Source organism: Tupaia chinensis, unplaced genomic scaffold, assembly GCF_000334495.1.
Source record: "Tupaia chinensis unplaced genomic scaffold, TupChi_1.0 Scaffold000174_1, whole genome shotgun sequence".
Classification (NCBI taxonomy): Eukaryota; Metazoa; Chordata; class Mammalia; order Scandentia; family Tupaiidae; genus Tupaia; species Tupaia belangeri.
Genome location: NW_006159649.1, coordinates 2,344,343 through 2,361,634, shown reverse-complemented (window position 1 = coordinate 2,361,634; position 17,292 = coordinate 2,344,343). Strand labels below are relative to the sequence as shown.

Genomic DNA, 17,292 nt, shown 5'->3' with positions numbered 1-17,292 from the left:
AGTTAAAATTAAATGTAAAGGTTTCAGAGAAAGGCATGATTTTAGTAATTACTTGAAATGAATGTCCTGCTATCCTTCAAATTTAATTATATAGGCTAGACATTTTTTGTTACTTTCTGCTACTTTGGGTGGGCATGCTGATAGGAAAATGATTTTAAAGGCTGCATGTCTGCCAAGAAGTCGTGATAAATCAGTCAGAGTCCAATAGGAAGTATTAAACCCTGACCATAAAGCATACTGCATCCAGAGTATGCATTTTTAACAAGTCATTCCTCACCAACTTTGCCTCCTATCTAATGCCCTACTTTGGTTGAATTGAAATTCATTAGAGACTTAAATTTTATGTAATTAACAACAACAACAAAAATCTAAGAAATTCACAGTATCCATGTCAGTCATCTAATGCCCTACTTTGGTTGAATTGAAATTCATTAGAGACTTAAATTTTATGTAATTAACAACAACAAAAACTAAGGAATTCACAGTATCAATGTCAGTCAGTTTTTACAGGCTGCAAGTGGTTACTCTTTCATTGCTGTCATAATGACCCATTAGTCATGCCTCTGCAGGGGTGGCAGATGCTTTTCTCACTGTCTGAAACATATGTGCTATTTAATAGATTAAATAAGCAAGCAGAGTGTGCAGAATACTAAATAATTACCTTTGTAGAGACATTCTTTGGAGCAGTTTTACTCTGGTTGTGACATTTCTACCCTTTGCAGTAAAACTCAAGAGAGTTGTCGTTTACTTGTGTGTGTTACTAAGAAATTAACGAAATGCTTGTCTCCTTAGCTCTGAGCTTCTCCACACTTTTCCCTGTGTAGTAGTATACAGGATGAGCATTCCTAATCCCAAATCCCCAAATATTAAATGCTCCAAAAGATGAAGCTTTTTGAGTACCTACATGATAACACAAGTGGAAAATTCTACACCTGACCTGATGACAGGTCACCATCAAAATGCCTCATACAAAATTAATGGTATAAAATACCTTCAGGCTATGTGTGTGTGTGTGTGTGTGTGTGTGTGTGTGTGTGTATTTGAAATTAAATTAATTTCATATTTAGACTTATGTCTCAGCCTCAAGTTAGCTTATTATATATGCGTTACATTCCAAAATAAGAACAATTCAAAATAAAAAACACTTCTGGTCCCATGTATTCCAGATGAGGGTATTCAGCCTGTGTGATTCTGCAAGGTTACCACAGACATAAAGTAAGATGGAACTGCTTGTATTCTGTGCTTTTTCCAGGAATCTAGAAAATGACTTCCAAGTTCCAAATGTCACAAACTCTAACCTATGCTCAAAATCTTCCTCCAAAATAAAAATGGATATTTTTGTGAATTGGATATTCATCCATGTATTGAATTACTGCCAATGACTTTAATTCAATTAAAAGTAAAATGAATGATTAATGTGACTATACTTTCTACATATTTTTGAAGTATTTTAAGGAAAAGATATTGGAATGTTTAAAATAATAATTCATGGAACAGTCAATAGATGAAAATCCATAAACTCTGATTTTAATATGATATGACTAAAGAGATGTGTAGATACCCCCAAATGAAAGCATTGTTGGGGAAAACAGTGTGTAGTTAAAGCAATAAGAAAAAAATCTGGGCCAGCAGATGACATGGTGCTTAAGGTGCTGGATACCACATGACCAGCTCCGTGGTTTGAGTTCCATTCCTGTGTCCAGAAAAATATGCTGTGTGTATTTGTGTGTGCGTATGCATGCCCAGATTTGGAGAGGAGAATGGAGGAGAAGGGATTTCCCTGTGCCCATCCTCCCTAGGGTAAGTGGGGTGGGTGATTTCTCACTTTTGCAATCTGTCTGTCTGTCTCTGGCAAGTCCACTTTCCGTATGGCAAACCTCAAACAAAAGAAAAGTTGGTAATTTCAGAGCTACATGAAATATAGCAAGGGAATGTAACTTAAAAGTTGCTGATAAGGAAAAAATAGACACATACATACATAGTAAAAACATAAAATGCACTCCAAAGTGAGACTTTGAGGTCCTATGTATACTTCAGAGCCCTCCATGTATAGTGTGTATTTGTGAAGTTGTAAAGTAATTGCCCTTAAGTCAGAGTGTGCCCCTAGTAATTAGTCATTCTGAAAGTAAATGTATGTAGTATTTATCTTAAAATATATTTAAAAGAGTAAATCAAACTCACTTGTTTAAGATTTAGTATTCCACCTGAGCATATTTAGTCAGAATGCAGAAGTTGACTGATATGTATGTTGATGAGAAGGGACTAACACTGTTTATTTGTATTTTTGTACAGGACATCTGTGGGGAAAGAAAACTTGGGTTTTCAAGGTTTATTTTTTTTCTATTTTTCTGTCAATGTTAATTTATTCTGAGATTACCTAAGTTCTATATAATACCATTAATTTGTAGTATTCATTGTTGAGATTAGGGTGTTAATTATTTTGTCATGAACATATTTCATGGTTAAGTTTCAGTTTTGTTTCATATTCACTCATAACTTCTGTATCTTTTGGTTTTTAAGTATTTTTACTTGAGGAAGTGAAAGCTCCTGAGTCAATTAGAATAGACGGCACCCTCTGTACAAATTGAATATGTTTAAGGACTAAAATAGGAGTTATTTATTGGCCTCCCTTCTTCATTAACATATGTTCTTTCATCTTGCATTAAGTGTATGTTGACAGGAACATTATTTTAATTATTGAGGTGTAATCTTGGTGAGTTATATGTCTGTTTAAGACATCCCTCATGTGTATTCAACCAACCATCTGACAGAAACTAGAACAGAGTAGCCAAAGTGGCTCTTGAGAATTTATGGTTAAACTTAATTTGCCTATGACAGTAGTCAGTTTATTAAGAAAGAGTGATGGGTCACATCGGATTAGCGAAGTCCCATTCAGGAGAACATCCAGTGTGATCTATGTATCCAATCCAATGTGGACGTTCACTGCAGCAGTTTTGTTGATCTCGTAAGCATTGTAAGCCCTCCATGACGGATAAAGCTGGACACAAAATCTCACGTGTAGTATTGCTCTTGACCCAGCTACTCCAACATGCATCAGTCATTCGTGTGACATTAAACTTTAGGGTACGAGGGATAGAGAAGAACCTCAATTTTAAGTTTTGAATGAACTGTTCTCAGCCTTTCTTATTCTGTCAGGACACTGTTTTTGCCTTTCACTTCTTTTCCCCTCAAGACTCAATCCTTTCAGTTACGCCTTATGAGGAAATAGATCACGTAAGCTGAAAGTCATGTTTAACCAAACGGCATGTAAATTGACCTAGGAGGTTCTAAGAGTGACCTCTGTAGCTTAAGAGTAGTTAACATGTTGTAGGCACTGCACTGAAAAATATGACGCTAATGAGTTATACTGAGTGGAATAATTTTTAGTGATAATTATAAGTAGGTCTTTAAAAGTTTTTCTGTTTTTAGTTACAAATGCTAAGATATTGACAGATAAATTTATGTTATGTGTGGAATGTACTTCAACATAATCCAAGAACAGAAAGAGCAGATGAAAGTATAGATATAATTAAATTGGGCACAACTTGATATTTGTTGAAGTTGGTGAAAGGTACACAGATTTATTGAACTTTTCTCTGTCTTTGTATATGTTAGGAATTTTCTGTGTTTGGAAGATATGAGTGAATGGAGTATTCACTTAGGGCTCAGAGGGCTGCTTTCCATTCTTTATGCATTAAAGACAGAGAATATCAGGTCTTTCAGAAATTGTGCTTATGTAACAGAACTATTTTTTTTTTTTTGAAACTATCTTAGTAGAGCTATAAGGAAATTCCATTACAGGCACACAGTATGCATCTCTTTTCACTTTTGTAATGGGATTCTGCTTGACTATGATATATATGGAGCATATATATATTTTTTTAATTATCCCGAGAGTTCATGTGCTCTGCAGAGGTTTCAGGGGAGGTGAGAAAGCACCCTCGGAGGGATGGCCATGCTGCAATCCCTGCTCTTCCATTCTCCTTTCCTCTTGGGATTTTGAGCATGTATGTACACATGTTTTGCATGTATTTTGGGCCACTAGATCCATGACCTGACCCACGGAGTTGGTAATATGGGATTCAACCTTTTGCCCACCAGCCTTCTGCTGGCTTAGTGCCTGGTATGTTTTTCAAGTCACCAGGTCCAAGACTTGAACCACGCTGTCAACCTCGGGCAATCCAATTTTTCAATTTGATATTCTTGTTATCAAAAGATAAGAGGAAGTTTTAGTTTTCTTTAAATAGTAATCCCTGAGTTAGAAAATCCTAATTGTGAAGAGGTTATCTAAAATAAAGTATAAGGGACCAGCTAGTGGTGTGGTAGTTAAGATAGCTTAGTCCCACATGGCTGACTATGTAGTTCGAGCCCTGAACTCTAAGGCTAGAAAATACAACAGGTGTATGTGCCGATGTCCCCAAAATCCTGAGAGTAGAATGGAGAAGGGATTGCTGTATTTCCCTATCCCCTCAGGGGTGATTTCTCACTTTCTCTCTCTTCCTTTCTCTAGCAATTGTACAGCCCTATAGTAAAAGTAAATGAATTAGTAAATAGTTAAATATGTTTTAGGTTTATCATCTGTAAAGTGATGGGGCAAATAATATTTAAAGTGTTCTGAAGCCCACCAGACCTGAATATGTGTGGTAGTAATCATCAAAAGATTCCAATATTGACATGTTTTGATTTCTTCACACCACTTTGCTCCAACTATTTTACCAACTTTCCCAAATTAATTAAAAGCAGATGAATAAGGGAAGGTACAACTTCTTTTCATTAGGCAATTCACAGTATTTGCTTTTCTTCTTTTGACAATTTGCATGGCAATACTCAATTTCTTATTCTTCCTGAAAAGTGGAAAGAATACATTAGTAAAGAATCTGCTCTAAGTGGATACTCTATAATTGTCCAATGAGAGGAGAGTAAGAGTTACTTGAGCACTGATCCAGCATCACAGATCGGGAATCTTCCTTTATTCCAGGTGGATGGGATAGTCCTGAGTTAAGTACTGATCATTTTCCTTTCTTTTTTTAAGTTTTATTTTTATTTAGTTTATTCCTAGTAGAGAATGCCTGCACATACTTCAGAGAGATAATGAAGGGCATCCTTGAAAGGGTCTCATGCACCGTTAGTCCATTTCCCTGGGCTTCCTGCTTGTCAGGATCTTGGGCATACCCACATAGATATGCGTGCACACACTTGGCATGTTTACAAGGCAACCCAGGGATCCAAACCCATTGGTGGCCACGTGGCTTCCAGTACTGCAGTTTAGTTTGCTATCGGGCTGTGCCACTGAGCTAAGCCTGAATAGCTTCTTTAAAGATTTTAACACTCCCTGCATTCTTTGACTCATCTCTAAAATAGTGCTGATTCATCCCATTTCTGTGTTAAATGATTTTAACTAATTTTTGAATAACATACTACAAAAGTCATAGTAAATTGCAAAGACATAAACATATTGAATATTATATACCATCTATCTCTAGATGATTTTTTTTTCATAGGGTGAGAAAAGTGTTATCCTATTTTGTTGTCAATTATAAAGTCAATGTGGTTGGTTTTGAGAAAGACACTTTGGAGAGACTTTGAACAAAACCTCTAGTAATTACAAATAAATGCACTTCACGAAAAAAATATTTGCACAAATCCTTTTGCAGTATCTAGTTGGAAAGCAAGATTAGAGGTAAAACTTATATCCTATTCTAAAAGAGTGTGTCAAGGATGACAGGCTTTCAGGACAGATGATGGTTTCTGAGTACCAATTTTACTTATCCAGCTACTTGCTTTTAAGTCCCAATTTTAAAAGACCTACATAATTAAAATAGAAATATTTAGTCATATGTCCAGAAAATTTTCCAAAGTGGGTTCTGAAATGAATTGTCATCGATACTATTTTATTACACTTTTCTGTCAAAATGTATTTTATTTTAAGAATATCTAAGTAACACTGATGTCTTTTTATAAAGAGGGGCATGATTCTATTTTTAGTGTTCTGCCAGATTGGAAAGCTCAATGCAGTGGAGTTATTAGTGAATATTCAGGAAAATAGTCTTCTTTACTTTGGCAAATAAAACTTAAAAAGAAATTTAAAAACACCTTTATGGGAAATGAGAAATAGTAAACATTTACAATACATTTTGTTGTTTCCCTGTTCTTTTTCCACTACCTCTCCAGACAGATCTTCTTCACCTTCACCCAAAAACCTCTTTTTGCAACTTTTTATGTAGTTGTGGAACATTGAAACTGCTCAGTACTGTGTTTTGAACGAAACTCAATCAATGCATTTTCTGTGTTTCTTCAGGAGTCAGACGGCCAGGGCTGCCCTTTCTGTCGTTGTGAAATAAAAGGAACCGAACCCATAATTGTGGATCCCTTTGATCCGAGAGATGAAGGCTCCAGGTGCTGCAGCATCATCGACCCCTTTGGCATGCCGATGCTCGACCTGGATGACGACGATGATCGAGAGGAGTCCTTGATGATGAATCGGTTGGCGAATGTCAGAAAGGTACAGCCAGGAGCCGTGGGCTTTGTTAGGGTGCTGTGAGTACTTGAAGAAGAAATGGCGCTGTCTCAAAGTGTTGACAGACTGACAAAGCCATAGTCTAAGAGAGCACTAGATGGTACTCTGGCTGCTCTCACTGGTTTTAAACTCTAAAATAATAAATGATAAAAGTTTGTAAGAAAGTAAACATCCTCTCAGGCTGGCAATAACAGATCCACAAAGAAAAATTTAAGGAAGCAAATTATTAAACTTGGAAATAGGAAAACTGAACTTGCTTAAAATTGTTCTTTGTCAAAGTCTAGGAAAAATGTCTGATGGAAGTGATTTCTTAACGAGAAGGCCATTCTGCTGTTTGGCGTCTAAGCAGTCACATAGATCACCTTTGTGAATTTACCATAATCTGGGGTTTGTACATCGATCTTGTAAACTCAGAAAATTGACCTTGTCAGTTGACTGAAAATGGGTGCTACTGTCCAACTGAAGTTTATGTAACCAAGTTCACAAAAGACTAGTCAGTGAATGAAAATGCCAATGGGTTAAATTAGAAACCAGAAATAGAATACCAGGAGAGCTGGAGTCTGGGATACCAGGATATTCTCTGTACAGAAAAGATCCAGTGCCACCTTTCTTCTGGCAGACTAAGCTAATCAATCGTGGCACTCCTCCAGACTTGGCCTACAAAGCCTTTTCAAACAGAGCCCTAAAGAACTTCTCCTGCAATTCATTAGGCTTTGGCATGTGACATGAAACCAATTTGCATCTAGCTGGAGTGATGATAATGTAAAATGGCATCAGATTTTATCCTCCATAGCATCGCTCTAGTAGGAAAACACTTGGTGCAGAAAACACATGAGGCATTTCTTTGAGTAATTTCTTCTTCAGAGCTATTTCAAAGTTTATCTCTGGAAAAATAATGTTCCATACTGGCCAGGACATGTCCTTAGAATTTTTTACATTAAAAAAAAAAAATGGGAATGCCTGTTAATATCACCAACACAGCTACTCTCAAATCTTACTTGGTCCGAGATGATATTTGTTCTTTCATATCATTGGCTTTTCATAAATTTCATAATTCCACCCTCAGGTAAACTATTTTTTTTGTTTGTTTTCACTCTTTAATCCCAACAACGATATTTAGATTTTAGTTTTAAATTGTATAATTCTCTGGACCCAAGTGATGAAGAAAGGAAGTAGTTATTTCTCAATATCCCTTAATGATAAGTAAGAAAAAGATCTCAAACTGAAACAGAGAATTAAGACTTGACTCTCGGGACCAGCAGTTAGCATAATGGCTATGCCGCTGGACTCCCCAGTAGTCAACTGCGGTTCGAGTGCTGGACCCAGTGGCTTAAACTCACACCAGGCATGTGTGCGTGCATGCCTAAGATCCCAAGAAGAGAATGGAGGAGAAGGGATTGCAGTGTGGTCATCCCCCCGGGGGGTGATTTCTCGCTTTCTGTCTCTCTGTCTCTGTCTGTCTGTCTGGTGAGCACACGCGCCCTATAGGAAAAAAATATCTCTCCAAAAAAAAAAAGACTTGACTCTCAAAACCACTAGAGTTTTTATATTAGAGATGCCTGGAATAAAATACTAACTCTGTTACAGTAGTACTGGCATCTTAGAGGATCTCTTTGTTCCTCTGTGGCCTCCTTTGTAAAATGGGACAGTAATAATAACTTCTTCACAAGGTATTGTGGTGATGGAAGGAGATCAAGGCACATTTAAGAATCTACAATAGCATCAAGTGATTAAAATGACAGATTTTACTATTTATTATCAATGTCAGTCATTAAAATTTATAATATTACATAAATATTCTAGAATACACCCCATAATTTGAATTAGCAGAGACCATTTCAACACTCTGCATGTAAGAGAACTATATGTAGGATGTTGAAAGTGTGACTGTGCTCTGTCCAGAAGATACAGCTTTGAATCCTGGTCCTACCCCTTCCTCGTACAGCCAAGCCACACGACTAATCTAAGCCTGGTTTTCTCATCTGAAAAAGAGGAAGAATAATATCTGACCTGGTTGGCGAGAGGGTAGAACAATATGTTAATGACATTGGTTGAATTGATTTATGCCCTTCCTGTGTATGAACTAAAGATAGAATTACATGGTAAATTATATATATTTAAATAATTATATAAGCATCCCCATACTTTCCTTGATTATATAGCTAGGTCTGCAAAACTTGGATCATTTACTATCTTGCCCTTTGAAAAGAAAAAATGTTTTCAGCCTCAGGTTGAGGACACAATAAGCATTTAAAGAGTGAGTGTTTATTGAATGCTTGGCGAATAGGGAATGACAGAAAAGAATATTGACATACAGTAGCTCAAGTAGTTCAAGTGACCTAGAAAGTAATGTTTTCTGGCTAGGAGAAAGGTATTTCAATTTTCTTTATAAATGGGTTTTCCTATTTCAGTGACCCATGTCAGGGGGTGGAGTTAGGGCCTTAAGAGTGATTCTTTCAAGAATTTCATACAACTTACTGCTTAGGGAAAAATAGTATTTGTCCTGTATGGGTTTAGGAAAAGTTGTGGTCTTAGCTTGTTTTCCATTAAAAATTTGAGCTCCATTTTAGTAGTCATGAAATATACATGCCGGTAAGAAAATGAGGAGCCGAGTGTTCCAAGGTGACTCCACTGGTACTCTCTGATCTTGTCACCCACTCCCGAGAACATGCCTGCTTTCTTCTCCCCAGCACACAACGTATCTTTCTGTTGAGGGAACTGAGTGCTGTCTGCATTGATGCTCAATGCTGTTCACCCCACAGAAAGAAAAAGGCATCATTGTCCCAGAAGTTACACTTCAGTGGCTTAGTTGGCCGTCAGTGGTGTCATTTAATAGACATTTCGCACCATCCGTGTTTTATTTCCCTGTGACAGTTACAGATGTTAGAGATTTGGAGGCCAGCAGTTAGCATAATGGCTATGTCGCTGGACTCCCATGTAGTCGACCACGGTTCATGTCCCGGGCCCGGTGGCTTAAACTCACGCCAGGTATATGTGCATGCATGCCCAGGATCCCGAGAGGAGAATGGAGGAGAAGGGATTGCGGCATGACCATCTCCTCTGGGGGGTGATTTCTCACTTTATGTCTCTCTCTGTCCTTCTGGTGAGCATGCGTGCCCAATAAGAAAAACCTCTCCAAAAAAAAAAAAACAAACAAAAAACAAAAACAAACAAAAAAACAAGAGATGTTGGAGATTTAAAGAACTTGTAATTATTTGTTTTTAACTTAAAGAATCATATTTCAATTAAATGTCTTTATGGCTATGGATCTGCCTCTAGTCAGTAAAACAGATTGTAAATTTGATAGTATTTCATTAATCTTTGCCGCTTTTAATAAAAACTAAGCTTTGGTATAGGTAGAAGCATAAGTTCTTTCTGAGTAACTGGGAAAAATATTGCAATGACATTGTGCTCTTGTGTTCTAAATGACATTGTGTTCATTGTGTTCTAAATATTTACTCAGTGAACTAATAAATGTATAGTTTCTTGAGAGCAGCGACCTGACTTTATGCATCTCTTTATCTTTGTTCCAATCTGAAGATTAAATTATATGCAGTAGTTTTTTGGGTTTTTTTTTTTGAGAGGTTTTTGCTATACGGTGCTTGCTCTCGCCAGAAAGACAGAGACAGAAAGTGAGAAATCACCACCCAGTGGGGATGGCCATGCCGCAATCCCTTCTCCTCCATTCTCCTCTCAGGATCTTGGACACACATGCACACGCAGCCGGCGTGAGTTTAAGTCACTGGGTCCAGGACTCAAACCGCGATCAACTACATGGGAGTCCAGCGACATAGCCATTACACCAACTACTGGTCCCCATAGTAGGTTTTATCTTGTTAGCTAGTAAGTTTTATTCAATTCTCTCTGACAGTTAAGCTTATAACCAAGCACACATGGTCTTTTTTTTTTTGAGAGATTTTCACTGTAGGGCGCGTGTGCTCGCCAGACAGACAGAGAGAGACATAGAGACAGAAAGAGAGAAATCACCCCCCAGGGGGGATGGTCATGCCGCAATCCCTTCTCCTCCATTCTCCTCTCGGGATCTTGGGCACGCATGCACACGTGCCCAGCGTGAGTTTTTTAAGCCACCGGGTCCGGGACACGAACCGCGGTCGACTACGTGGGAATCCAGCGACATAGCCATTACGCTAACTGCTGGTTCCCACACATGGTCATTTTGATATGATAACTCTTCTATCTGAATAGTCTTTCTCTTTCTCTCTTTTCTAAAATCATTCCATTGCCTGTTTATTCATTCATATACTCATTCATTCGTGCATTTGTCTTTTAAATGTTTCATTTTTCTTGACTCCCAAGAGTAACTGTCAGTCATTGCCCAGCAGAATGATTGAGTCAGTTTTCTCTTAATCTCCTGTTTCAAATACTCATCTTTATCTTCCTTTATGAGCAGATTGGTGATTAGATTGTGGAATGGTGTCTGCCTGTCTTAAGGTTATTGAGATCTTTAAATTAGTAAAGCTTCCATCATAGCGTACGGGACTGAGCTGATTGTATGTTCCTGTTACCATGGTGATACCCCACAGCTGGCGTTTATAAATAGCAGCATACTGAGCAAACAGAATATATTTTTATTATTCCCTCTATACGTTAAGTATATTTCACAATGCTAATCTTTATAGCAGCTAATAGAACCTGCAGGTCTGTGTTGGTTGCCTTCCTGGACAGAAGGTATTTTGTGATTTTAGCTAGCAGATGTTTTAGATTTTTCCTGAGTCTGTTTCCTAGTCTTAGTTCTCAAGCTGTCATGCTTCCAGGATAATCAGATCTGATGTGCACCCTCAGAGGAAGTCCCGGGTATGATCAGTTCATATCATACCCTCCTCTCTGACTGCAGTCAGGTCAGAGCAAAGAAGAGGTAGGTATCTGTTGCTGTTCAGAGATTTTTCCTTATTTTGCCAAAGGTCTAAAGGGAGTCTCAACAGTTTATTAGAAAATATGTTGACAGAATATATTAATCACTGGCTACATAAAATTACATACAAAATAAAGTAAAACTTTTGTGCAAAGTAAAAATATTGACAGACTGGGGCTGGTAGGTGGTGTGGTGGTTTAGAGCACTGGATTCCCACATGCTGACCATGGTTTGAGTACAAGACCTGGTGTCTTGCTTACTCGCCTTCCCTTTCTCTCTCTGTCTTTCTCTCTGGTCAAATTGAAAGATAATAAAATATATGAATAAAGAAAAAATATTTAAAAAATGTTCACAGACTGATCTTGTAAATGAACATAGATTAATTCCTATAGTCTTAAGCATTATGTTTATTTTAATTTTTTTTGGAGAGGTTTTTGCTATAGGGCATGTGCACTCGCCAGAAAGACAGAGAGAAACAGAGAGACAGAAAGAGAGAAATCACCCCCCAGGGGGGATGGTCACGTCGCAATCCCTTCTCCTCCATTCTCCTCTCGGGATCTTGGGCACACACGCACATGCGCCCGGCGTGAGTTTTAAGCCACCAGGTCTGGGACGTGAACCACGGTCGACTACGTGGGAGTCCAGCGACATAGCCATTACGCTAACTGCTGGTTCCCGAGATATTTTTGTTATAGGGCACATACGCTAGCTGGAGAAACAGAGACAGAAAGTGAGAAATTACCCCCCCACCACCACCACCACCACAAGGGATGATGGCCACACTACAAGCCCTTCTTGTCCATTCTCCTCTTGGGATTTTGGACATGCATGCACACATACCTGGAGTGAATTTTTTAAGTCTTCGGGTCTGGGACACGAACTATGGTCTACTATGTAGGAATCCAGTGATGTAACCATTATGCCATCTGCTGCATTCTATTAGTGCTTGATTAACAAAGGAAACAACTGTCATCTGGAAGTGTTGTATGATGTTACAGGGGACCTTGGATACATTGTTATCTATTCTTCAATGATGGTTTGGATGTGTAGTATATTAGGAGAAACAGGCATTAAACTCTTTCCAGCTTTGGGTCTACCTGAGGCTTCTGAGAGAAGGAACGATGCCTTGTTTTGCTTTATCTTTTTAAAGTTGTTTCCTTCCATAAGAGAGGGACAGTGACAGACAGGAAACACCAAGAGAATTCCCACTCTGTGACCTCCCTAGACTCAGACAGCCTGGATCACTGACACGGACATACATGCCTCTGGTGTGCAGAGGGAGATTCCAGGATGCAAACCCAGGATCCTGTCACGTTGGCCTAGTTGTCTTTCTGCTGTGCAACCATCCGGTCCTGCCTATTCTTTTCATTTGCAGAGCCTTGTTTAATGTTTAGTGCTTGGCACAGAGGGTTTTTATTTTGGCTGAGTGGTCAGTGGTGGCACCAATGTTAGGATACTATTCTTTTGGTTTGTTGTTTTGTTTTTGCCACAAGGTGTGTGTGCTTGCTGAAGAAAGACAGAGAGAGGGAAAGTGAGAAATCCCCCCAGGGGAGCTGGGCAATGTCCCAATTCTTTCTCCTCCATTCTTTTCTCGGGATTTTGGGGGCATGCACGCAACATGCCCAGCATGATTTTCAAGCTGCCAGGTCTGGGGTTTGAACTACAGTCAGCCATGTGGGAATCCAGTGCCTTACCCACTATGCCACATGCTGGCCCCACTATACTATTCTTAAACAGAGCTGTCCTTCCTGGAATCAAATTACTTGGGTTTATGTTCTAGTTTTGCTACTTGGTATCTATGTGCTGTATGTTATTTAATTCCCCCTTCCCTGTGCCTCACGAAAATCCTACCTTTTAGGGTTGTAAGTTAATGCGTGTAGTTGTTAATAACTTTTATTTTAATTTAGTGTTAACATAAAAGAAAAATTGTTGTACTTCTAAGAATTAAATAATAGCATTTTTGAAACATTTCTGGAAGTTTTCTCTTTTAGATATGACTACCCGTCATTCTATTTAAGAAGAATTAGACTTGAAAACTATATTGATTAAGCAATTTGTTATATTTCTCTAATATGTTAATTTCTACATAGTAAAATAAAGATTTGCATGACACGTTGATATAATTTACTATTAAACCCCATTTTGTATTCGATCTCATAGAAAACACGAAATTGGCAACACGTAAACTGAAATGCTAGTGTAAGTATTAAATAATTCAGTCAAACTTACGGCGTTCTTACTTTCTGTGTGAGTAAATTGAAATGAGTACATATTCTTTAAGTGATCAACTACAATAATCATCGAGTAATTGCTTATTGTTCAAACCAGTTTTACCTGGTATTTTGGGAGTAATACGGGTTTCTCACAGGAAGACATTTTCTCAGTGACTGAAATTTATTCCTTTAATTCCCAGAATGTTCTTTTTTCTCAGCCATTTTAATGGAAATATTTCTGAATTATATGTTACCCTTCCCTGCCTTCTCAAAATTGGTTATGCAGCGGAGGGAACCAAAGGGCATAAAAAGCCACTACGATCAACACCACACGTTTCTTGAAGCGTACATTTTGCTGTAAGATTTAAGGGTGGGTTATATGAAGAGAAGGGAGTTGTAACTTTAAATTAAAATTTCACGTATATTTGGATCAGGATGCCAAATTCAAATAAACATCTAAAGTAAACTACAGAACCAAAAGAAATTTCAAGGTTATGGAAACTGGTCAAGGCCAGGATATCATCTCTCTCCCATCAGAGGCACTTCCAGGAGAAGCAACATTGCTCTGTGTAGCTGTTCTAGATGTAGAAATGCCTACTATTTTAGTAGATCTGTGCCTTTGGGGTCATTCGCACAAACGAGAGCATTTGTAGTACTTTCAAGTAGACCTTATTGGCAATTTTGATCATCACCTCCCTTATCAAACCTCAAAGGAAAGTATACTCTTACTCCAGCCAGTATTTCTCAGTGTATAAATTTCTAACCATTTTCCTCTTTATTGCTTCTCATCTGTAGTATTTGAAAATTCCAGACGTTACTAGTGGAACATAGATACTAGTTCAGTCTTTAAAATCATGAACCTTATTTTACAGTTGGAATATCCACATGCTTAGTGAGGTAGCTGGGTGCCTATGTTCTGTTCTTAAAGAAGAAATACAAGCTTCCTTCCCACCTCCCCTCTGTCTCTCCCACCTCCCCACCCCTGCTTCAAGGGCATTTCTATTTCATCATAATTTCGTAAATTCTTTTTTTTTTTTTTTTTGAGAGGTTTTCACTTTAGGAGCGGTGACCACCCCCACAGCAATTTTGATCATCACCTCCCTTATCAAACCTCAAAGGAAAGTATACTCTTACTCCAGCCAGTATTTCTCAGTGTATAAATTTCTAACCATTTTCCTCTTTATTGCTTCTCATCTGTAGTATTTGAAAATTCCAGACGTTACTAGTGGAACATAGATACTAGTTCAGTCTTTAAAATCATGAACCTTATTTTACAGTTGGAATATCCACATGCTTAGTGAGGTAGCTGGGTGCCTATGTTCTGTTCTTAAAGAAGAAATACAAGCTTCCTTCCCACCTCCCCTCTGTCTCTCCCCCCTCCCCCCCCCTGCTTCAAGGGCATTTCTATTTCATCATAATTTCGTAAATTCTTTTTTTTTTTTTTTTGAGAGGTTTTCACTATAGGATGCGTGCACTCGCCAGACAGAGAGAGACAGAGAGACAGAAAGTGAGAAATCACCCCCCAGGGGGATGGCCACACCGCAATCCCTTCTCCTCCATTCTCTTGGGATCTTGGGCACGCACGCACACATGCCCAGCGTGAGTTTTAAGCCACCGGGTCTGGGACATGAACCGCGGTCGACTACGTGGGAGTCCAGCAACATAGCCATTACGCTAACTGCTGGTTCCCAATTTTGTAAATTCTTACAGGTTGAACTTCTGGAAGTATGACCTTGGATAAGTAGAAAATAACTGTTTTGCTCTTACATAACATTCCTCATATAACTTTTTGTTTATTACCTACAAAGGGCCAATAGTAGAGTATTCTGAAATAGGCAATATAGGTTATTTATATTTAAAACTGTAAGCTGTGTATGTATACATGAGTGTGTGTGTATAAATGTATCTGTAGAATACATCTTAGTAATATTCTGTATAGCCTAGTATTTTAAGTAATTTTGGTTTGATGTTTACCAATTAATGAAAAAATAACAACCAACAGAATAGCTAGTAGCAAGGAAAATATACTTTGACTATTTTATTGTATGTGATAAAAATTCTATCAATGTCCTTCCCTTATTTTCATGAATTTAGAGAAAAAGACTGATTCTCTGAGTCCATCTCCTCCTTATTATAATACACATATCTTGCTCAAATATGAACATTTATTAAGTAAAAATCTTGTTAGAAGTATTATAAAACTGACTTTGATTATCTCTAGGATTGTCAGACTCTCATCTTATTAGTAATTGGAGAGGTTTTCTCTTGTCCTGTTTTTATAATAGCCTGGCTGTGCTTGAAGTTTCTTGCCAAATGTTTTGCCATTTCCATAATAATAGATCTTATTAAAGCTTTTATAAAATCACTCTTTAAAGGTGTAGATAAAATGAAGAGTGACTAAAATAGAATGAGTCCCCGATTATTATTGCTAATTGCTGAGCACACTGAGATGGGCTTTTGACTACTTTGCTTCTTAAGCTTTTTCTGTCAGAATTTTCTGCTAAAATTGCAAATGTGGATTTGTCTATTCATTATGGTAGTCATTAGCATCCTATTTTAATGTGTTAAAGAATTCTGTAAATTCTGTCATAGAAATAAAGAATAGCATTTATTCATTTCTAGAAGCAAAGGGCTGGGAAAAATTGGTGAGTGTAGATATAAAAGAATCCACCCGTGGTCTTCACATTTTCAGAACCCGAGGATTCCAGTTTGTAAAAGATGTACTCATCAGATACTGGTATTAAAGAATTTAAAAGAACTTGTTAGTTAGACAAATACACTGGAGTGATGATAGGACAGACTGAAATCAAGGGAGGTCCAGCGCTTGGATTTTGAAAAGAGCTGAATCCAAGAAAGAGAATTTATTCTAAATTTATAAAAGCAAGTGCAATTCTAGAAAAAAGGTAAGAATTCCTACAATCAAGGCACAGGAGTGGAATTATAATAAGTATTATAATCAGCATCCTGTAATGCGGGAAGGATTGGTTTCATTCTTCCCAACTTTTGCAATTGCCTCTACATAAATGATTTTGGATATTGTGCAATGAATTCTGCACAGTTCATTTTGTCTACATCCTACTGCCTATACTTTGTAAGCTATTTTTTCCCATAGTGTTTTTTTTCTTAATTTATTTTATTTTATGTTTGTTTGTCCTAACTTGTTGAGTGGGCAGATATATGTGAAAGAGAGACAAAGAAAAGAATTCAAAGAAAGGAATTCAAGTAAATAATGCAAAAACAACATGATCTTTTTTTAGTTATTTATTAACCAATGAAAACCAGAAGAACAGAGGTGAAATATCTACCATAAAAAATATTAGAAAACAAATTAAACTGGAGATAAAATATTTACAACATTGTAACAGATAGAGAGAGGTTCACTATCTAGTACATGAAGGGCACATTCAAATCAACCAGAAGAAGTAAAAGGGGAGTTTGATGTAGACAAAGAGCATAAAAAGCCAACGGGGGGAACCGGCAGTTAGCATAATGGCTATGTCACTGGACTCCCACGTAGTCGACCGCGGTTCGTGTCCCGAACCTGGTGGCTTAGAACTCACGCTGGGTGCATGTGTGTGCGTGCCCAAGATCCAGAGAGGAGAATGGAGAAGAGATTGTGGTGTGACCATCCCCCGGGAGGGTGATTTCTCGCTTTCTGTCTCTCTGTCTCTCTCTGTCTGGCGAGCGCA

The 17,292-nt window shown here is 37.9% G+C and overlaps 1 protein-coding gene across 4 annotated transcripts in view; it reads left to right on the top strand.

Annotated features, from left to right (window-relative positions):
* CBLB (Cbl proto-oncogene B) overlaps positions 1-17,292 on the top strand; it is a 238,663-nt gene that overhangs the window by 152,335 nt on the left and 69,036 nt on the right. For all 4 annotated transcript variants that reach the window (XM_006146266.3, XM_006146263.3, XM_006146264.3 and 1 more), the window contains exon 10: positions 6,299-6,502. In XM_006146266.3, the coding sequence (XP_006146328.1) occupies positions 6,299-6,502 (204 nt within the window). The remainder of the gene's footprint in view (positions 1-6,298; positions 6,503-17,292) is intronic.